Raw genomic sequence first — 23,380 nt, 5'->3', positions numbered from 1 at the left:
AATACCCGAACACATGGGATAATATTAAAGAAGACAATAAGTATGTTGTCACCACGGGTGAAGGAAGCATGGAGCATCACTTTGTTGTACGAAGAGGGTATTATGCAACTGTTCAAAACCTGGTGGACCAAATGAACCATGACATGAACAGTCTCCTTAAACCCATGCTACCATGAATCATTTATGACCCATATATCTGAAAAATCAAATTAAAGTCAGAGGACAATTTCCGCAGAGGATGATTTAGCGGCCATTTTGGGGCTAGAAGCCAAAGTGAATACGAGGCGCTTGTTATTTCCAACAGATAGCACAGGTGGGTTTAATATCCTATACCTGTACACAGATATTGTAGAGCACCAGCTGGTGGGAGACCATTTTGTGCAGCTACTTCGCTGTGTTCCCGCTAAAGCGGGTAAGGACAAGTTTATCACCCTCACTTATGATAAACCGCATTATGTTCCTTTGAACAATCAGCACATAGACACCATAACATTTGAAATAAAGACAGACCAGAACCAACACCTCTCATTTCGCTATGGGAAAGTGATCTTTAAGCTACACCTGCGACCTCGGAAAACTATTTTTTAAAATGGTTGTGGTTAAAGACTATGGGGACTCTGGCGCATACAGAAATTACTATGCAGCAAAGGCCGGTCAGATCCTTTCGGGGTATTATGGTGCACCATTCATGTACGGGGCGGGGATAAGCGGTGTGTTTCATAGTCTCTTTAGAATAGCAATACCTCTTTCGAGAAGGGTTTTTGAGATTGTTAAACCTCATGTGAAAAATGCAGCAAAAAACATTGCCAAAGATGTTATGGGCCATGTCACAACAGTCGTTCTGAATAAAATGAACAATAACACAGAGCAGGAAGGGTCAGGATTAGTGGTTATTAGAAGAGCTGTTAAAAGAAAGAGAGCCAATCAACAGGGGCCTCCTGAACCTTTTAAAACAAAGAAGACCAAACGTGTCAAGTCTCAAAAGATTAAGCACAAGGCTAAGAAGAGAAACCTCTCCACTAAGAAGCAAGATATATACTAAAAAACTATGGCTTTTGTACATCAGGGGTCTGACGAATGCTTGAAATTAGAATTGGATCTGTTTCAACTGGCCTCCACACAAACCAGCATAGAAAAAAGTATTTATGTGGAGATTCCACCATTATCTGCCTTGTCAGAAACAGCCCCTTTAGATTTTTATATAGCTGGACATGGCGAGGATTACCTAGATTTGAACAACACATTGCTGTACCTGACCTGTAAAATTGTGAAAGAAGATGGGTCCGATCTTGATGTAGGGACCAAAGTAGCTCTCGTGAACTATCCAATAGCCTCTATTTTTAGCCAGCTGGATGTCACTCTCGGAGACAGACTCATTAGAGCAACAACTGTTACCCTTACATAGGCCTCTTGGAACTGCTTCTCAATTATGGTGAGGGCCCTCTCAAAACACAGTTTACAAGTGGTCTGTTTTATAAAGACACAGCCGGAAACCACGAAGTGAGAGACGTGGGGCCCCGTAATACTGGTTTTACTGAAAGAGCTTTTTTTACAGCAGTTAGCCATAAAGTAGAGCTTCTGGGACATTTACATAGCAATCTGTTTTTTCAAGAAAAGCTGCTCATAAATGGCGTGGATGTGAAAATTAAACTAACGCGGCACAAAGATACGTTCTGCTTAATGAGCAGAGAAGCCGATGAGAAATACAAATTCCTTATTTTATTTGCAGCCCTCTTTGTAAGGAGAGTGAAAGTGTCCCTGGGAGTGTGCGTAGGGCATGCAGAAGCACTGCTGAGAGCTAATGTTAAGTACGCCGTGGATCGTGTAGGTCTGAAAGTCTTTAGCATACCAGCTGGCACCCATGTGACTAACCAGGAAAACCACTTTTTGGGGCAGCTACTCAAAATTATCGTATTAGGCTTTGTGGATAACGACGCTTTCAGCAGTAATTAATCTAAAAACCCCTTCAATTTTAAACATTACGATATTAACTTTGCTGTACTGTATGTGGATGGTGAGCAAGTCCCTGGGAAACCTCTCCAACCGGATTTCGATAATGGCTATTGTGTCAGAGAATAAATACAGCTGGTTCAAGTGACGGGTAAACATTTGAAAGACAGTGCTCTCTTGATTGATTGTCACTAGTTTTACCAAGGTTATACCTTACTGGCCTTTGACCTATCACCAGACCAAGAGTGCACGGACCACTCTTTGATTAAAACTGGTAATCTGCGGGCTGAAATCCGTTTTGCCAAAGCTTTGACACACATGGTGAATATGATTGTGTACGGTGTCTTTGACAATGTGATAGAAATTAACCACAGAAGGACCGTTTTTTTTGATTATCTATGATGATGAACACCATACAGATCTTCCATATTTTAAAGAAGGATCCGTATGTTACAAAATCTTTTGTAGACGTCCTGCCCAGTGACTGCCTGTCTGATGTACAAATAGAAAGGAAACCTGCAAGCTTGGTGGTAAATACCCACCCCCCACGACCTACCTGGAGAACACTGGTTAGCAATATATGTGACTGAAAATGGCACAGGAGAATTTTTTGATTCCTATGGGCAACAGCCTGATAGCTTGTTCTTCCCTAACAGTATTATGAACTTTTTCAATAAACATTTTGAGGATGTTTTATACAGCAGCAAACAATTGCAACACCCAGTATCTACAACCTGTGGTAACCATTGTGTGTTTTTCCTACATCAGCGCTGTAAAGGGTTGTCTTTTTAAAATATTTTAAAATTGTATTCTGAAGAACCACTGCAAAATGACAAAATGGTTTAACAATTTCTAAAAAAACAACAAACAGAGAACATATTATATGTCTAGATCTTTTCGCTGTCTGTTTCATGCCCCCCAGATGTATGTACCATACCAAGAATGTTGTACTAATCCTAATTAAAACAATCTCTTTCTTGAGGGTTTTTTTGAAAAAAGAACCAAATGTCTATAATCTATTTTTAAAAAGTCTTTTTTATTGAAAAGATATAATTACACATTCAACCATTTGTATGTGTCAAGTACTTTACGTCTTTTACAGGAAAGGGGGACTTGCACTTTACAGTCTTTGTGAACATTTCAGCAGTTGTCGCAGAAGGATTTTCCTTGAGTTGTACCAACAGATCCCTGTTGGCTGGATTACCCATGACAGTGGAGGGTGTGATTAGTTCTGCCAGGGTTTGCATGAACTCTCCCCAGCCTTTGGGTATCCTCCGCTGTGAAAGAGCACGGGTCTGTGTAGCTCCACGAACCAGGTCTAATAGGTTAGAGCCATTTACAGGCTTTCCCTTGTATACAAAGTCCCATTACTCTCCCAGGATGCAATGTCCTAATTCTTTGACAGTTTATTGAGCAGCACTTCTGCATTTTTTCTATAGCGGATGCTGATATTATTTAACACTTCCTGCAGGATGGGGTCTGGAGGGCTTAGACTGGAAGTCTGTTAAGCACCAGATAGTGCTGTAGCACCTCTGAATAGCGTTTGGCTTTCTCATATTCAGACATACCAGATCTTTGAAGTATACCTTTCATTTCTTCATCGAGTCTTTGAGCTGCAGTGGTTCTAATATTTTCCTCAAGAACTGAAGGACTTCTCAAACGATCAAGTTGTTGACTAGGCACTAGTCAACAACTTGATCGTACACCTAGTCAACACAAGTTGTTGACTAGGTGTACTGCATTAGTACTTAGCTCAAAAGATTTGTAATGAGTGGTAATACAAAGCCTAGCAAAGGCCCAATAAAAAACCCCCGACTGCTTCACCAGCTTTTTATTTTTTTAAGGGTTATTCTTTTATCACCCAGAATCCTTATGGCTTGGCGTTTCCTTTTCAAGATGTTTATCTGTTGTTGTGATAAAGGAATATTACCTTTCAGAGAGTTTAATGCGATCTCCACTATGGCCTCCACTAAATCGTTAGAAGCGGCATTTAGGATAGCTTTTCTCCACTGCGGAGAACTTGAACTAAAAGTTTTAAAAGGGCTAGGTTCCACTTTAAGCGAGCAGACATAGTCTCTGGGACACACAAAACAAATATGTGTGTGGGGGGGAGAATATATATTCACTTCTTTTTATGGAGGGGCTGTGTTTTTTCACAATATACCATGGTCCATTCTGGTGGAAAGATGTCTGTCCTCAGTCTGTAAAACTCAGGTGTTGTAGCATTTAAATCCACAATGAGATATCCATATGGCTTTCTGGTGGCATCCTCAAAGGCTTCTAAAAAGAAGCGTGACTTACCACGGTACATCTGTCTGGCTAAAACAGCGATTTGCAACTTGTCTCTAGGATTCTTAAAGAGTACCATATATTTGGTATTTAAGGCTATAGTTCTGCTTGTTTTGCCTTGACAGAAGACATTTTGTACAATATATATAATACTCAGATTTCTGTGATGCACATATTGTGTGAAGGCTTTCTCGATTTCATCACTTTTACAAGCAGAAGCCATCAAATCATCTACAATAACCATATTTATTTTATTGGTTGGAAACAGTTGATCATCATTAAAAGTATCAGGCAAAGAATCCATAAAGGTAATAAAAAGATATTTACACAACATTTCTTTATACAAAGGTTGCCAGCAACTATAACACCATACAATATTATTAGGCATGTCAGTCAACACACGCCCTGCGTGATCCAGTAGGTTTTTAACAAAGAAGCTTTTGCCGCTATTTGATGGTCCAGCTAAAATACATGAAAAGGGGTGCCTCCAGCGCACACCCACAAAATCAATATCCATAGGGCAGCATGTTAAATCCCTCTTTTATTACCCTTTTATAGTATACAACCCTTTGTGTTTTCTTAAGTAGACCAGTCTCTATCGACCAGGTCTTTTTGTTTCTTATGATCCCAGATTGTTGTACCTGTATCTTTTAGGACTCTTGTCCACAGCCTCAGTTTTATAGTCAAAGATCTTTCAAATTAGTGAAATTGATCTTTTTACAATTTTCTACATTTAGCGTAAACCCTTTCACTTTCATATAGGTCTTTCCACTGGACAATTTGTAGCCATATGTTTTGGGCCCAGCCGATACAAACTCTGTGATATGCTCATCTGCGGGTATCTTGCTCATCAACTGATCTAAATAATCTCCCAAAAGGGGGTCACTGGCACCCTCATGACTCACAAATATCATAGAGTCTGTATCGTGGTACAGACAACGTTCTTGCAAACTGTCAAGCAGGTTGTACAGTTCTAAACGAGCATAAGCAGTTGTGAAACAGCAATGAAGATGTTTGTATTACCTGACAACACGCTGCGGTCTTTTGAATGCTTCCATGTCACACAGGCTGTTTCTTCATCAATAAAATCGCATGATGAAACCTCATATTCGGGTGAAAACAAATACTTATACAGATTGTCAGGATCTCTCACAATACTTGTAACATGTAGGTTTGTTCTTTGGACAAACTTCCCCCACAAAGAGTTTAAGAAAAGCTTAGCAATTTGGTACTTTGCAGGGTTTATACTAACCTGTTCAGGCCTGAAAACTACACCTTCTTTTTTGTAAAAATCAGATATATACATGTTTTGTTTTTCTCCATCGGTACACCACTGAGGGTAACCAGAGGCCTCTTATTTTTGACGGAGATGCATTTTTATGTATTCAGAAAACAGACTGACAGATTTACATTGAAAGTGCCATATTTCACATATTTCAGCAATCACATACCCTTTTGCAACAGCCACATTCATCTCCACAGTGCACCAAGTCCCTAAGAGGGCTCTCTCCTCGTCTGTGTGGGTGCACATATCCTGCAGACTATTGTCAGCACATGTGCGGCACAGCGGAAACATGAGCTTACCGCTCACACGGACTGTACATAGCCACGCACACAGATGCCAGTGTTATATATTGGAAGGTATCTATACATCCTTTCACAGTTTTAGATCCGCCATACTTTCAGTTCTGTATAAGATACACGCCTGATGAGGTGTGGGGCGGATCCAAGATGGCTGCCCAGTAGGTTGGTTTGGCGTCCGAGCTCCGTGGGATAAATTAAATTTTCCCTGCGAGGAGAGAAGGAGAGGAGAATTACCTTGGTGGGGTAAGGAGTTCCTGGCCCTGCTTATTTGGACTGTTTTCCCCTGTTTGAATTGCTGCTGTTTTCCTGAAGGAGGTCTGCTCATTGGAGCTGCAGCTGAGACCGGCCACTGACGTCATTGAGGGGAGGGGTTGGTAGTGTTTAAACCAACCCTCCCTGCGGCGCCCAGGCTTTGTTTGGATTCCACAGAAGTTAAATGGGAACAATATCTTATCCGCTGAAATAGTAAGTTTTACCAAGTGCTTAACTTATTACCTCTTTTTCTCTTCATTGATGATCCTAGAACTGAATATTAGATGCGCTGAGAAATGTAAAAACCATTTCCTCTAAATAATGCCACATACTAAGAGAAAGGGCAGACTACGTCCGGAGGCCCCGACTGTTCTTAGTCCTGCCCCCTCTCAATTATTAATTGATAACTTTCTTATATGCTATACTATCTCCCATATAGACTATCCTATATTCCTTATATTAAGGAGCTCTATGTTCACCTGTTGTTAAGCTTTTATGTTTGCCTGTTGTTAAGCTACATTTCTACGCTGCTCTTGTGTTATCCCCCTCCCAGTTCTTTCTCCCTGTTAATATGTACTTTCAAACCTGCTGTTCAAATGTGAACCGGTATGATGTCCCTACTAATACTGGTATATAAAAGTCTCTAAATAAATAAATGATGTCTCCACTAATATCGGTACAGAAGATTCTTTAAATAAATAAATAAATAAATAAATAAATAAATAAATAAAATAAATACTAAGTTGCTGTGCATGCTTACGGCTGTGTATTTGATAAGGATGTGCGGGGGAAAAAAATGTGTTTTTGTTTTTCGGTTCATTTTTAGAATGTTGTTTTTTCCTCTGAATTTCAGTTCGTGGAATGTTTGATTTGTTTCATTCGAATGAAAAAAATAAATCAAACATTAAAAGAAAACTCCAAACACAGCCAAAAAAAAAAAAACAAAAAACGGGGCCTCTCACCCACCCAGAAAAATGCCAGGACCAGGATCTTCCCCAGCCCCCACTTACTCAATCCAGTGGGGATCTATCGAAGAGGGCCTAGTCTCAGGCCAAAACCTTGGTCTTGCATAGGCCGAGGTTGCGATAGATCTCGAAGACTTCAGCCTTAGTCTATGCAAGGCTAATGCCTCGACCTAGGCCAGAGCACCAAAGGGAAGGCCGGGTCCCGACACTGGTGCCTCAACCCAGACAGAGACCTAATGCCGGGGAGTGGCCTGGAGGCCAGGTCCTGATGCCTTGGCCTAGGCCTGAAACACTCTGCATAAAAACCCAGCCTCCAGGCTGGGACCTGTCATCGGGCCTGGGTCCAGGTCAAGGTCCCAGCATCAGGACGCAGCCTCCAGGTCTGGCCATGGTGTCAGGCCTGGGCCCAGGCTCCAGCTTAGGCCAAGGCCCATGCATCAAGACCTGACCTGGCTGGATCCACAGAATCAAGACAGATCAGGTAAGTTTGTTCGGGCTGGGACTATCTAAGACGAGATCCCGGCATCAGCCCAGGCCTAGGTCAAGTCCTTGGCATCACACTCTGGCCTAGGCCATGGCCCCTAGTTTGGGCCTCGGTCTATGCCCTAGTCGAGGTCCCAACTTCAGATCTAGGTCTAGGCCTAAGTAGGGGCGCAAGTGTTGTGCTCAGGCACTTGCCTGGAATGACCAGTTGCACATATCGTAAATTTGCATGGAGCAGCACACCCGGGGAGGAGGCAGGCCTGCAGTAGCAGGAGAGGCCGCGGGCCTCCAGCAGAGCCTAAACCAGCCAGCGGTCAAAGAAGGCTTCCTGCTATCTTTGGGCCAAATGGCCCACTGATCTTCTTGCTTGGGGGAGAAGGGAGCAAAAGCTGTGTGCAGGCATGCAGGCATGCATGTCCATACTTAGAGAGACCCGACTTCCGAGTATGGGTATGTGCACACGCCCATGCACAGCTTCCACTCCCTCCCCCCCCCCCCCCCCAAGCAGGAAGATTGGTAGGCCGAATGGCCCAAAGATAGCAGGAGGCCTATGGCGCCATAGCCTGAAGACAACAGGAGGCCAGCGGGACTGTGGTGGAGCTCATCCCACCAGGACCCAATGAAAAAGGGAGACCATGTGTGTGTGTGAGCTTGTATGTATGTGTGAATGAGTGAGAGCCTGTATGTATCTGAGAGACTGTTTGTGTGTGCATGTGTTTGTCTGTGTAAGATCCTATGTGAGTGTGTGTGTGTGTGTGTGTGTGTGTGTGTGAGAGAGAGTCTGTGTGAGAACCTATGTGTGTGTGTGATTGTGTAAGGCCATAGGTATGTCTGTGTGAGAGCTTCTGTGTATGTCTGTGTGAGAGCTTGTGTTTTGTGTATGTTTGTGTGCCTTTGAGAGCTTATGTGTCACATATCTCACAGGCACGCACACACACACACACACACACAAAATGTATCTGTGAGACTGAGGGAGAGGCAGCCTGTGATTGTTAGAGAGAAGGAGTGTGTGAGAGAATGAATGTGTTATTGTGCATGTGTGTGAGAGAAAAGCTAAAAATTGTGAGGCCCTACCTCCCCCAATCCACAACAATCTCAGGGTGACTGGAAATCAGATCCCAGGTATGGAGAGCAGATTTTTAAATCCTTATTAGTTGTAAAAATTGGGTGTAATTTGATGATTCTGCTCTTTTGAAATATTTTTTTGAGGGGTGGGGAATAGAGGGGATTTTTGAAATTCTTTTTGGTGTTTGGGAAATTTTTGATATTCTATTCATTAACTGGTTTAAAATATTCTTTTTATGAATATTCTTATTTATTTATTTATTTATTTGTTTATTTACTTATTTATTTATTTAGCATTTTTGTATACCGACATTCGTTAGAAACATCACATCAGTTTCCAGATAACAGAACTACAGCATAGGAGCTTTACAATGAAACTCATTTAAAAAACTGGGGAGAGAGAAAAACTACATATACAAACTAACAGGCCGATACAGAAAAACGCTCTGGAGAGCGGGCGAGTGCCCGTTCTCCCGGCACGCGCACAGGCAACTCAACTGAGCGCGCAATTCAGGAGGGTGGCCTATGCAAATTAGGGCCCGCGGTAAAAGGAGGCACTAGGGACACTAGCACATCCTTGGTGCCTCCTTTTTGACAGGAGCGGTGGCTGTCAGCGGGTTTGATAGCCAACGCTCAGTTTTTCCAGCGTCGGTTCTCAAACCCGCTGACAGCCACGGGTTCGGAAAATGGACGCCGGCAAAATTGAGCATCTGTCTTCCGACCCGCGGGCCGCGGGCTGATTTTTAATTTTTTTTTAATTTTTACTTTTTTTTTTACTTTTGGGGCCTCCGACTTAATATCGCTATGATATTAAGTCGGAGGGTGTACAGAAAAGCAGTTTTTTTCTACTTTTCTGTACACTTCCCCAGAGTCTTTGGGCAGGCATTAATTTCTGAAAGTAAAATGTGCGGCTTGGCTGCACATTTTACTTTCTGTATCGCACGGGAATAACTAATAGGGCCATCAACATGCATTTGCATGTTGTGGGCGCTATTAGTTTTGGGGGGGTTGGACGTGCATTTTCGACGCGCTATTACCCCTTACTGTATAAGGGGTAAAGCTAGCGTGTCGAAAACACGCGTCCAAACCTGGACTAACAGTGCGCTCCAGTGGAGCGCACTGTACTGTATCAGCCTGTAAACGTATATTACTTTCTCATAGGACAAGCAGGATGGTAGTCCTCACATATGGGTGACATCACCGGATGGAGTCCAATCACGGAACACTTCTGTCAAAGTTTCCAGAACTTTGACTGGCCCCTACTGGGCATGCCCAGCATGGCACTAACCCTGCAGCCAGCTGGGTTCCCATTTCAGTCTTCTTTTTTCCGCGCAGCAGTAGCCACGCGGTTAAGGAGCTCTGCAGAGATTCCTGACAGGAATTTTCCTCACGGAGTTACTAAAATTTAATTTACCCCACAGGGGTCACTCCTTCAACTTTTTTCAAGCCGTGGTACTCCGGTAAGTTTTTTACCCATTTTCCATCGATTACCGTCGAGTTTGACCCTCGCGGCCTACTGGCCGTCGACCATACCGCGGCTCAATTTTTTTCATGGCCATGGCGTCGGGGTTCCGCCGGTGCCCGGACTGTAATCGCACCATGCCCATCACAGACCCTCACAAAGTCTGTGTAATGTGTCTCGGAAGTGAGCACAATGTCCTAACCTGTACCAAATGTGCCCTTATGACACCAAAATGTCGCAAGGCTAGAATGGAGAAGATGGAGTTTCTCTTCCATGCTCAAACCCCGACGCCGTCCATTGCATCAACGTCGTCAGAACCGGCACTGTCAACTTCACGCCAGCATCGACCTCTGGTCAGTGACCATCTGGCATCGACGACTTCTCGGCCTTTGTTACCCTCTACTCCCCCTCAGAACTGAGAGGATCATAGAGATAAACATCGCCACCGGCATCGAAAGTCTCAGACCATCGACGGAGCGAAATCATCGACCTCGCCATCGTCCGAGCCGCTGTCGAAGAAACCCCATCCAGAAAAGGCACCGACCTTTTCGGCGACCGGGTCACTGAGGCAACCCTCACCCGACATGGTATCGGGAGCCGCGACTCCGCCTTTAACAGTGGTCCCTCCGGCTATGCCTCTGCCTCCTTCTTCTGTTCCAGAGCCGGGGCTGCTTGCTCCATGTCTCCGAGAAGAACTGGACCGGATGGTTCAGGAGGCCATCGACAAGGCGATGCATTGACTCCAGGTTCCTCCGGCACCGACACCGGTACCGATTGCGGAACCGACCACTGACCCGATTCCAGCAACGTTGGCACCGCTGCTCTCGAGGATGGAAGCACTTATGGCTGCTTTTCCACCAATGGACCCCGGGTCACCAATGGCTCCGGTGCCCTCCCCGCTTGCGTTGTCATCGGGAGGAGAAACACCGTTCTGCATCCCTCCTTCGCGAGTTCTGCCGATGCCTCAGCCGTCGATGCCGATACGTCCGTCGGTGCCACCGATCCACCCATCAGTGCCGACGCATCCATCGGCACCATCGAGCCATCCATTGGTGCGTTCGATGCCTTCATCGGTGCCTCCAGTTATTCCTTCGAGTCCTTCGGAGCCTTGACCAGGACCTTCAGTGATCCCACCGCCCCGTCCTCCTCTAGACCCTAGAGGAGCATGTGCTGATCCCTACGACACCTGGACTGATGATTCTTCACCAGACACCGATGATTTGCCTTCACCACCTTCACCTACTGAAAGTAGAAAGCGTTCTCCTCCAGAGGACCTTTCTTTCATAAATTTTGTGAAGGAGATGTCTGAATTGGTACCCTTCCAATTGCAGACTGAACAAGATGACAGGCATCAAATGATGGAGTTGTTACAATTCCTGGATGCTCCCAAGGAAATAAACCTCCATCCCTATCCACCAGGTTCTTCTAGATCTCCTCAAAAATAATTGGGAACATCCTGGCTCTGTGGCTCCAGTCCACAGGAAAGCTGACACCACCTATCTCGTTCAGTCAGCTCCAGGGTTTTGCAAACCTCAATTGGATCACCAATCTGTGGTTGTCGAATCTGCCCAGAAAAGAGCAAGGAGAGCAAAACCTCACACTTCCTTTCCCCCAGGCAAGGATCAGAAATTTCTAGATGCCATTGGACGCCGTGTCTTCCAGGGATCAATGCTCATCTCCAGAATTGCCTCTTATCAGCTCTATATGACCCAATATAATAGGGTCTTATTTAAGCAGATACAAGACTTAACAGACTTCCTGCCTCAGCAATTTCAAGAGCAACTCCAAACCCTAGTCAACAAGGGTTTTGAGGCAGGCAAGCATGAGATACGATCATCTTATGATATCTTTGACACTGCAACCAGGGTATCTGCAACTGCTATTTCAGCAAGATGATGGGCCTGGCTCAAATCTTCCGACATTCGCCCTGAAGTTCAGGCCAGATTGTCCGACCTCCCCTGTGTAGGAGACAATCTGTTTGGTGAGCAGATTCAACGGACAGTGGCGGAACTAAAGGACCATCATGAGACCCTGAGACAGCTCTCTCTCATGCCTTCCGAATACTCTTCAAAACAGCCTTTTAGGAAAGACTCTAAGAAGTCAGTCTTCCGCCCGAAGAAGTCCTACCCGCCACCAACTAGAACCCGTTCTACGAGACTGTTTCACAAAGCCCAGTCTCGTCAGACATGGAAACAAAAACTGCAAACAGCCCCTCAGCCGGCCCTGCTTCCGGTTTTTGACTCTTACATAGAGAGCAGCAGCCAGCTTCCATTGCCCCACATACCAGTGGGAGGTCGATTGTGCCATTTCAACAACAAGTGGCACTCAATCACCTCAGACCAGTGGGTCCTAGCGATAATTGCTCAAGTCTGAACTTTCTCTCCATTCCACCGGACTCCCCATCTCTACCGACATGGAGAACATCTGACCACTCACTACTCCTGGAGCAGGAGGTCTCCCTCCTCCTCCAGTCCAGAACAATAGAACCAGTGCCATACTCACAACAAGGCCTAGGGTTCTATTCCCGGTACTTTCTAATCCCCAAAAAAATTGGGAGGCGTTCGTCCAATTCTGGATCTACGTGCCCTGAACAAGTACCTCCAGCGAGAGAAGTTCAAAATGGTAACTTTGGGCTCTCTTCTTCCTCTTCTACAAAGAGGAGACTGGTTCTGCTTTCTAGACCTCCAGGACACATACACTCATATTGCGATAATTCCATCTCATCGCAAATACCTGAGGTTTTTAGTAGGCCCCAAGCACTATCAGTACCGAGTGCTTCCATTTGGCCTTGCGTCTGCACCATGAGTCTTCACAAAATGCCTCGTTGTAGTTGCAGCCTTCCCCAGAATTCAAGGTGTTCATGTCTACCCCTATCTAGACGATTGGTTAATCAGGGCTCCCACGGAGCAAGCTGCTCTGTCGTCCCTACATCTTACTTTACACACTCTAATTTCACTCGGATTTCTCGTCAATTACGGCAAATCCTACTTGGTCCCATCTCAAACCTTATCGTTCATTGGGGCAGACTTGGACACCTTGCAGACAAAGGCTTTCCTGCCTCGACAGCGAGCTCTCACTCTCGTGTCTCTTGCACACCAGCTGCAGTCTCAACACTCCACGACTGCATACCGCTTTCTCATCCTCCTGGGACACATGGCGTCCTCAGTTCAGGTCACCCCAATGGCCCGCTTGGCCATGAGAGTCATGCAGTGGACTCTAAGGTCACAATGGACTCAACCCATTCAGCCCCTGTTGACCATTGTCCACGTCACCGACTCACTCCGTCTGTCTCTTGCCTGGTGGAAAAATCAGATCAATCTCCTCCAGGGCTTGCCCTTCCAGGCTCTAGACCCTCAAATAACTCTCACCACCGATGCTTCTAATCTCACCTGGGGAGCCCACGTGGCCAATCTGCAGACACAAGGATTTTGGTCTCCAGAGGAAGCCAAACACCAAATAAATTTCCTGGAGCTGTGAGCAATCAGATATGCTCTCAGGATATTTCAGGATCGCCTTTCCAATCAAGTCATCCTGATCCAGACGGACAACCAGGTGGCCATGTGGTACATCAACAAACAGGGAGGGATGGGTTCCTACCTTCTGTGTCAGGAAGCTGCACAGATATGGGCGGAGGCCCTCTCCCACTCGATGTACCTCAGGGCCACCTACTTTCTGGGAGTGGACAATGTGTTGGCAGACAAGCTGAGTCGCATCTTTCAACCACACGAGTGGTCTCTCAACCCCTCAGTAGCGAACTCGATCTTCCACCAATGGGGTTATCCTCAAATAGACCTCTTTGCGTCACCTCAAAATCGCAAAGTAGACAACTTCTGCTCTTTCACTCGCAGCCAACACTATCAGCCAAGAGACGTTCTCCCTATCATGGGCAACCGGTCTCCTATATGCATTCCCTCCACTTCCACTTCTCTCGAAGACTCTCGTAAAGTTACATCAGGTCAAGGGAACCATGATCCCTGGCCATGCCAAGTGTGGTTTCCAATAAGGGGAATGGAATAAGGGGAATGGAACAACTCCCCTATGAGGAAAGACTAAAGAGGTTAGGACTTTTCAGCTTGGAGAAGAGACGACTGAAGAGGGATATGATAGAGGTGTTTAAAATCATGAGAGGTCTAGAACGGGTAGATGTGAATCGGTTATTTACTCTTACATTACAAAAAGTCGAATTCCATAGGAGTTCCAAGTGTCTTTTTTGCAAAGTTTTCTGGTTGCCATGACAGGAGTGCATGTAAATATAATATGCATGTTATGAGTGATATTTTTGCCTCAGGAAACTGTACTTTTGAATGTTCTTTTTCATGTAAAATTTGTTATAAATGTATAATTTAATTGTGTGTGTCTGTAAAGGGTGTGGGAGTGTGTGTTGGGGGGGGGGGGCGTGTGTGCAAGGCTGTAAGGTTTGCCTAGGATACTTAATACACTTCCTTATCCATGGGTTCTGGGTGGGGGGGGGGGGCTTTTAAAAAATATAGATTACAGGATGGAGCTGGGCTCCATCCTGTAAATAAATTGGGGGGGGGGGGGGGGGGCAGCACAATAACTTTTTGCACAGGGCAACAAAAAACTAGCGCTGGCCCTGCCCCCAAATGAAACAAATTGGCCTTATCATGTTTTGTGCATTCATTTTAAATGAATGTACATCCCTAGCATTTGATGAACATGCATAATACAAATTTGTGTTTGGCAGAAGGTGATGCATTGATTCAGGGATACAGGTCTGTCTTTCTGCCATTCTGCTTTGTTGATTCTGGACATATACTGCAATGAAAGAGTGATGAGTACATTCAAGAATGAAAAGAAGTGTAATATCTAACTTGTCAAACATTCTTCTTGCTATTGATGCTCCGCTGTCCTGTGCTGTCTGGATCTGCTTGCTGCAGGAATACTGATGCACTTCATGGTATCGAGGTCTCATCACAGTACTGAGCTTGGGAGAGCTGCAGGTTTATAGATGAAAGAAATAAGCTTTCATGTTTTCTTTCCATCCAGATGCTGCATAGGGGTATTTTTGAGATCCTCATCTGGAGCAGCTTATTGGTGATGCTTTGTGTTAAAAGTCATAGAATAAGCGCTTACTATAAATTTTGAAATACCTTTATTTTGTGTTTTACAGAAATAAATCTCAAATATTTTTATGAGCCAGACATTTCTAACTATTCGATGTTATTACTAAGTGAAGATGAAAATGTATTGTATGTGGGAGCTCGAGAAGCAATCTATGCTGTAAATGCATTGGACATTAGTGAACTACAGCAGAAGGTATGCATTTTAATTCAAATACTCAGACGTTTCTTGGCACTTCACAAATTGATTAAAACATTGAATTGTACAGAAAACCAACAGGGTCATTCATCAAATCGCGTTCGGGCCTTATCGCCCGCAATAGCACCATAACATAATGCAATAACGTGTTGCGGGATGCGTATGCCAATTCTAAAAATTTAGTCAAAAGGGAGGACTTTATGTAAAGGAGGAGTGTTTAACGTTGCATGCGATAGCATGGCATATGCTATCACACCAGAAATAACTATCCCTTTTTTCCTGGAATTATGGCCAAAATAAGGTGGTGAGGGTAAGAGAGAGAGAGCATCTGGGGAGCCACACACATTAGTCAACTTTTTATACCACTGTAGGAGGGGCATCTAGTAACTGGAGGTGAGGTTTTGGTGGTGGCTGAGGTTTTGGGGAGCAGTTTTACATGCACAGTCAGAGGTACGAACAGCACAGTACACATTAGTGAAGATTTGGTGTGATTTGGAGTGAGGAAAGGTACACAAAGATGAGATTTGTACAATGTACTCCCAACCTAGTTTGATGCACTCTCTACCTAGCTGCTGTCAAGCTAGGCCAAGACTGCAATATACAAATTTCATCTTTATGTACCTTTCCTCGCTCTAAATCACATCAATTTCTATTTTTCTAACCAGACGTACCTTGCTAATTTAGGCGGGTAGATCTGAATATCAGCAGTCACTGGCTAAAGTTTAGTTATGCCCCCCGCCCTCCCCCCCAGCACCATCTCTTTTTAAATTTTGTGCAGGTGAGAAAGTGCTCAGGCAAAATTTAGCTGGGGAAGCAGGGGAAAATTTCAAAATCTTGTTTTTTGTCTGGGTAATTCCAAAAGTTATCCGGACAAAGCTATTGAATATCGAATTCTAAGAGTACAAGGGCCATATCTTCTGTCCTGCTTGGGTTGAAGACTGGCGTTTCAGAGAAGGGTCTGCCACATGTACCCTTCAAATTAAAGCAATCCCTAACTCTGGAAATATTATCTGCCACTAAGGACCATCAAGCACATCTTTAAAATGTTCCATTTCAATTGTTTACATTGGCATAGGCAAGCAAAGCAACTAATAGCCTAAGCAAATTGAGGACTTAAAGGGTTTTGTTTTTTTCCAAGGAATTCCTGAGAGCAGTCTAGCATCTCAACAGAGGTATGAACTGATCTTACTCGATTAATACATTAAGGGGGCTGATATCACTGGGCAACAAATTTTCACAAAAGTCATGTTACAGAAATGAAATTAGTCAATTCTTATAAAGTTCCATGTGCTAAACACGAATGTGATTGTGAAAATGCAAAATTGGCTCTAGTTTTTTTGTAATATGCAATAATATAATTACATCTTGAATTGTATGCCAATAGTAGGAGACCTACGGTTAATACCATTTGAAAAATGAAGTCATAGACTACGTCTTAGATTTCTTTGCTTGTCTCTTGTACACCTATTCGGGAGCATCTCTGAGGAGTGTCCAGCAGTAGTCAGCCAGCATGAATATTTCAAATGCTCACCCTTTCTGACCGGGCTTCATATAGCACACTGCTGACGTCAGCTTACTCAGCAGCAGCATGGCAGTAGAACTGCATTGCATCAGAAAATGATGTAATAAACTCTGGATGATGTGTGCATGATGGTATTATGCAATATGATGCAATATTACATCATTTTGGGCTTATTTACAGTCCTACTGGATAAATTTACATGACTAAACATAGAAAGTGAACTATATTAAATATCTTCAAAATGAGAGCCAATAAAAACTTTTCATGGTCATATTCGTGTTCAGCACAGCAAGATACTACAGAGTAGGACCTTTTTAGGTCAGTAAGACTTTCATTGTTCCCCAGTGTATTTAGCCCAGAGCAGAAGGCTGAAGATAGCTTAAGCTGATTTCAGCCTAGCTGGCTTGGTTGTGACTGAAAATAGGCTTAAATCCAGCCGGCTAAACTGAAAGCTTCAATAGTAGTGCCTAGGGTTGGCTGACTAGAGCCAGATTTACTTTATTCTGTGTCAATGGGAAAGCAGCTTAGTACTTCTGGCCCTAAGTTAGGGTGCTCTCCTCCCAACCATCTCTGACCCAGCGGCTGCCTATTTGTTTGAGGCCAGTTCTGCCATTACGTGAACAAGGCAGTCACTTAGGACACCAAATGTCTAGAAACCTCCAGATGCTACCTACCCATTTTTAAGATATGACACCACAAGAAAGAAGAGAATGGATGCTGTGCATGTGTGAGGGAGGGAGGAAGACAGAAGAAACTGAGTGGGTGGGAAAGCCGTGAGGAGAGAAAAGGGCGCTGAGCAGGTGAGGGTGGGGTGAAGAGAGACAGAGAAAGAAAGGATTCTTCAAAAGTCGGTGGTGGAGGGAAGATTGATACCGGGCACTGCAAAAAAAAAAAAAAAAGAGAAAAAGAAATTGGGGTGGTGCTGAGCAAGGAATGAAGGGGAGAAAGAGAAGGATGCTGGGGAAAAAAGAGAGGAGAAATGCTGTACAGGGGAATAGAGAGAAGGGATGCTGGGCACTGTGGAGAGGTGGCAAATAGAGGGGGCTGAGGGACTTGGTAGGGGCTAAAAGGAGAATGAGAGGTGAACTCTGAGTAGGACGAGAGAGAGGGGATGCTGTACCAGAGTTGCTGCTAAGAGGCAGCTGTAACTACACCGGTCCTGCTGCTGAGTGCAAATAGATTTTCAAATGTTAGGCCTAGCTGGCTAACCTTAAGAGTGAGAAAGTTACCTTAGTATGAAGATCCATCCCTAAGAGACCTGTACTATTTACTGCAGGTTAGCAGCCATTTCCTAAAGTTTTGTAATGGATGTAAATGTCCTCATTTACATCTATGAAAAAACATAAGAAATGCCAGGGATAAGCAATTGCTTATCCCTGGTTAGGAGCAAGCACTTGCCTAAACACTTTTTAAACCCAGCTACACTAATTGCTTTCACCTCATTCTCTGGCATCAAATTCCAAAGGTTAATTTTACACTGAGTGAAAAAAAAAAACACGTTCTCCATTTTGTTTTAAATATACTACTTCAGGTCTTCCCAAATCCACAATGAATATGCATGAGATAAATTTGCAATTTGTGGGGTTCTCGGGATAGGTTTGGAAAGCCCTGTACTACTTATTAGCTTCACGGACTGCCCTCTAGTACTAGTAATAATTAAAGGATAAATAACCATTCCCTCTTTACCCCTTCCACCCCATTCAAGATTTGATAGACCTCCATTATATCTCCTCTCAGCCTGAAAAAAGCAAGCTGAAGGGTCCTAACCTTTCTATAGAGGAACCATTCCATCCCCTATATCATTTTGGTTGCCCTATTCTGTACTTTTTCTAATTTGCTCTATTGTTTTAAAGATGGAGCAACCAGAATTACACACAATACTCAAGGTGTGATCACACATGGATCGATACAGAGACATTCTGATATTCTCTGTTTTATTCTCCATTCCTTTCCAATAAAACCTAACATTCTATTTGTTTTTGAGATAGGAGTGATCAGAAATGCACCTAATATATGAGGACTGGTCACACTATGGATTGATCCAGAAGCAATATGATATTCTTTGCTATATTCCCCATTCCTTTATGGATCATTCCTAACTTTTTATTTGCTTTTTGACCACTGCTGCACACTGAGCTGAGGATTCCAATTTATTGTCTGCAGACTCCAAAGCCCTTTTTTAGGGAGGTGATTCCTAATATGGAACCCAGGATTGTATATCTGTAGTTGGGATTATGTTTCCCTATGTGTATCACTTTGCACTTTTATTTTTTTTTATTTTATTTTTATTGAATTTTAGCATCATTACAAAGCATATTATCTTTACACGGAAACAACAGACAATACAAATATTAGAACAATATTTTAAAGAAAAACCAAATGCTTATAATTAGACCACAAATCTTTGAGTTGGGGGTGGATCCATAAGAGGAGCACATAATAGAAAACAATATCAGGAGTTGCCTTAACATGCATACACTACCCTATAAACTCTTAAGTTATAGGACTCTCATTAGGGGAAGAGAATGGAAGCAACCTTTTCCAGAAGTCAAGAAATGTTTTAAGTTGTTCAGGAAGGAAAAATATATAGCAATAATTATTATATTTTACTATACATTTACTTGGATACCTTAATTGAAAAGTTGCTCCAAGAGATTGGGTCTCCTGACATAGTCAGGAAACCTTTTCTCAACTCTTGTGTGACTTTAGCCAGGTCAGGAAAAATTTGAACAAACTGACCCATGAAATTTACCCCCAGAAAATAGTTGGGCTGGAGGTGGATTCTTGGGCTGAGACGGAGTTGGTGCAACCCGCAGGCAAGGGCCCACGGGTCCCCACCATCAGCAGGTGGAGCAGACTGAAGCTGGAGGCCACTGAAGCTTCACTTATACCAGCCCACATTCTCCTCGGGTTGAGCCTTTGGGTGCCGGGGCTGGCAGGACTTAGATGGGCTTCAAGATAGTATAGTACTAGCAGGTAGTTCAGCCCAGAGACAGCAGCCAGAGGGCGACATAGTTCTACCCAGGACGGGTTGCAGAATGGAAACCCAAGCACCGATGAACTGGAACAGACTGAAGGTGCTTGAGCACAGAGGGGAAGAAGTCCTAAGAGTCCACGTCCCAAGGATAGCGTCCAAAGGGTCACTGGTGAGCTTGAACTGAGGCTGGCTGCCAAATGATGGTATAGCAAGCAACAAGGAGCGTGGAACGTAAAGTCTATATCAAAGTCATATGTAGCGTTGTTCAGGGCACAAAGAAGGCAGGTGTAGTCAGGAGTAGCGATGGTCAGAGCACGGAGAAAGCAGGTGTGGTCAGGCAGGCAGAGGTCAGGCTTGGAGAAGGCAATGTAGTCGGGCAGGCGGAGGTCAGACTTGGAGAAGGCAACGTGGTCAGGCAGGCAGAGGTCAGGCTTGGAGAGAGGCAACAAGGTCAGGCAGGCAGAGGTCAGGCTTGGAGAAGGCAACGTAGTCAGCCAGGCAGAGGTCAGGCTTGGAGAAGGCAACATAGGCAGGCAGAGGTCAGGCTTGGAGAAGGCAACGTGGTCGGAGAAGGCAACGTAGTCAGGCAGGCAGAAATCAGTATCAGGAAGTCAATCACAACGAACAGACAGACGAACACTGGAACGGAGGACCGAAGACACTGGAACAGGAATGAAGACACAACGAGGCAACCACGGAAAAGCAAACCAAGGAGACCTGTTGCAAAGGCCATTCTTTCAGAGAAAACTAGGGAATTTATACTGAGCAGGACATGACATCAACATCTGGGGTCCGCTGCCTGGTTCCTGCCGCAGGCCCTTTAAAGGAATCAAGGAGCCGCGTGCACACGCCTAGAGGGAGGTGCCGCACTGCTGGAGACTCAGCTGGCGTGGGCGTCCTGGCTGGAGGGCCCAGGATGCGAAGCAAGGCCTGAGGTTCTGGCATGGGCATCCTGACTGGAAGGCCCGGGATGAGATGCAGAGGCAGAGGCACTGGCAGGGGTCCAGGTCGGAGCCGGCGGTCTGCCGCTGCCAAGGAGGAAGAACTGGGTCCTGCGGGCTGCACAGCAAGGTTCGAGGTCCGCTTCGTGGGGTTGCCGTGGGCGGTGAGCGTAACAAAAATAATTACGCATGACCAATCCAAGATCACAAATAAAAGATACTAGCAGTGTTGCTCTTTCAATAATCTCTGTAGTAGAGGATTCCAGGAATTCAGTTAGATTTTCCAAATCAAAAGGGTGCTATGCCTCATTCTCTCTTGTGGGTAAAAAAGGTAGAAATTAAATTTTATTGAGTAAAGGAATGTTTTCTGGAGGAATATGCATATCTCAGACATGTATTTCCTAAGAGTATTACGTGGCTGTTCACCAACTAATCTTGGAAAGTTCAAAAGCTTTAGATTCAAGCATCTCAGGTGATTTTCCACAAATTCAACTTTCCTATTCAAAATCAAATGATCCTGGACTAATGTTGCTTGTAGATTTTGAACTGATTTCTCTTGGTCCTCCAAGTTTTGAATAGAGATGTGAATTGGAACCGGAATCGGTTCTGATTCCGGTTCCGATTCACATCGTGTTTTTTTTTTCATCTGGCCCGATCACGATTTTGTTTATCGGCTGCGCCCGAGTCGATAAACAAAAAACCCACCCGACCCTTTAAAACTAATCCTTTAGCTTCCCCCACCCTCCTGACCCCCCCAAAAACTTTTTACAGGTACCTGGTGGTGTCTCCTGGCACGGAAGGATCTGCAGATTTGGGAGCTCGAGGATGGTACCTGGAGAGGATGAGAGGCTTCAAAAGCGACACATGGAAGACATTGTGCACATGCATCGAGGAGGGTAAGCGCAAGCGATAGGAGACGGCTCCTACACGCTCAGCAGTGCGGAATGGTCCACAGAATGTGGGGGCGAGTCTACGGGAAGAAATCCGAAGTGGTAGATTCTTTGTACTCAGCCAAACACGATCCCCTGGGAGGTAGACTGGTGCTGGCTGCCGGTGGCTGTCGGCCCATCTTTTGGCAGCAAGGGCGGCTCTTTGCATTTTCTTTTGGATAGACGTCCAGAGGACAAGTAGCTGGCGAGCAGAGAGTTGCACTGTTGGCAGTGCAACTCTGGGTTCAGGTGAGGGCAAGGGCAAGGGCAAGGGCAGCAGAAGTTGCTTCCCATAAACAGCTAAGAAGGGAAAACTTCCTGTAGCAGAGTGTGTGTGATTGTTGTAAGAAAATTCCGCCCTTGGGAGAAGTTTGGCCCAATCGTCTTGTCTTTTGTTTACAAAGGAGCGCAGGAAGGTCTTCAGAGTCCAGTTCGTACGTTCAGTCTGCCCGTTACTCTGAGGGTGGAAGGCTGACGAGAGACTCAACTGGACCTTGAAGCGTTTACATAATGCCCTCCAGTAGCGGGAGGTGAATTGTGGTCCTCGGTCTGATACGATGTCCTGGGGAAGACCATGAAGTCGGAACACATGGTGAACAAATAGATTAGCCAAGTTGGGCCCTGAAGGCAATTTTGACAGGGGAACAAAATGTGCCATTTTGGAGAACCGGTCCACAACAACCCAGATGACCGTGTTCCCGTCTGATGCTGGGAGGTCCACCACAAAGTCGGTGGAGAGGTGCGTCCAGGGCTCCACCGGGATAGGCAAGAGGTGTAACAACTCTCTAGGTTTCCCGCCAAGCGGTTTTTGCAGTGCACAGGTGGGGCAGGAGTCGACGAAGAGACGAACATCTTGTCTTACCGTTGGCCACCAATAGTACCGGTTGAGGAGGTCTAGCGTACCAGCATGTCCTCCAGTGAGGGATTCGTGGGCCCATGCCAGCATGGCCCTTCGAGAGCGGCGTGGGACTACGGTCTTTTCTTCGGAAGACACGGAGGTGGCGGCGACACACACCTTCCTGGGATCCAAAATATACTGGAGCATCTCAGGGGGTTCCTCAATCTCGGTGGACCGTGTCAGGGCGTCTGCTCGCACATTTTTTGAGCCCTGGGCGATATCGCAGAGTGAAGTCAAATCGGTCAAAAAACAAAGACCACCGGGCTTGTCTCGGGTTCAGGCACTGGGCTTGGCGGAGGAAAGAGAGATTTTTATGATCTGTATAAATGGTGACGGGATGATTGGCTCCCTCCAACCACTGCCTCCATTCTTCCAGGGTGAGCTTCACGGTGATTAGTTCTTTGTCGCCGACTCTGTAATCACTTTCAGCCGGGGAGAATCTCCTAGAGTAAAAGGAACACGGGAGAAGCTGTCCAGTATCGGAGTGCTGGCTCAGCACTGCTCCAACCGCTACATTCGAGGCATCAACCTCAACCACGAACGGCCAACTGGGATCAGGATGGTGGAGGCCTGTGTCTTGTAAGAAAGCTCTTTTTAACTCTTCAAAGGCTTGGCAGGCTTGGGCAGGCCAGTCCACCGCATTGGCTCCCTTCCGGGTGAGCGCAGTCAGAGGAGCCACTATGCGAGAATAGCCGGGAATAAAATGCCGATAAAAGTTAGCAAAGCCAAGGAAACGTTGCAATGCCTTGAGATCCCTCGGCTGCGGCCAGTTCCTAATGGCAG

The 23,380-nt window shown here is 45.1% G+C and overlaps 1 protein-coding gene across 1 annotated transcript in view; it reads left to right on the top strand.

Moving 5' to 3' along the window:
* The first annotated feature begins 7,472 nt into the window (after positions 1 to 7,472).
* The window catches only part of LOC115099399 (semaphorin-4D-like), a 180,947-nt gene continuing 165,039 nt past the window's right edge, over positions 7,473 to 23,380 (top strand). Inside the window, exons 1-2 of the mRNA XM_029617029.1 lie at positions 7,473 to 7,521; positions 15,182 to 15,327. Coding sequence (XP_029472889.1) covers positions 7,473 to 7,521; positions 15,182 to 15,327 — 195 coding nt within the window. The remainder of the gene's footprint in view (positions 7,522 to 15,181; positions 15,328 to 23,380) is intronic.

This window comes from Rhinatrema bivittatum, chromosome 1 (assembly GCF_901001135.1).
Source record: "Rhinatrema bivittatum chromosome 1, aRhiBiv1.1, whole genome shotgun sequence".
Lineage (NCBI taxonomy): Eukaryota > Metazoa > Chordata > Amphibia > Gymnophiona > Rhinatrematidae > Rhinatrema > Rhinatrema bivittatum.
This window is presented reverse-complemented; position numbering and strand designations above follow the sequence as displayed.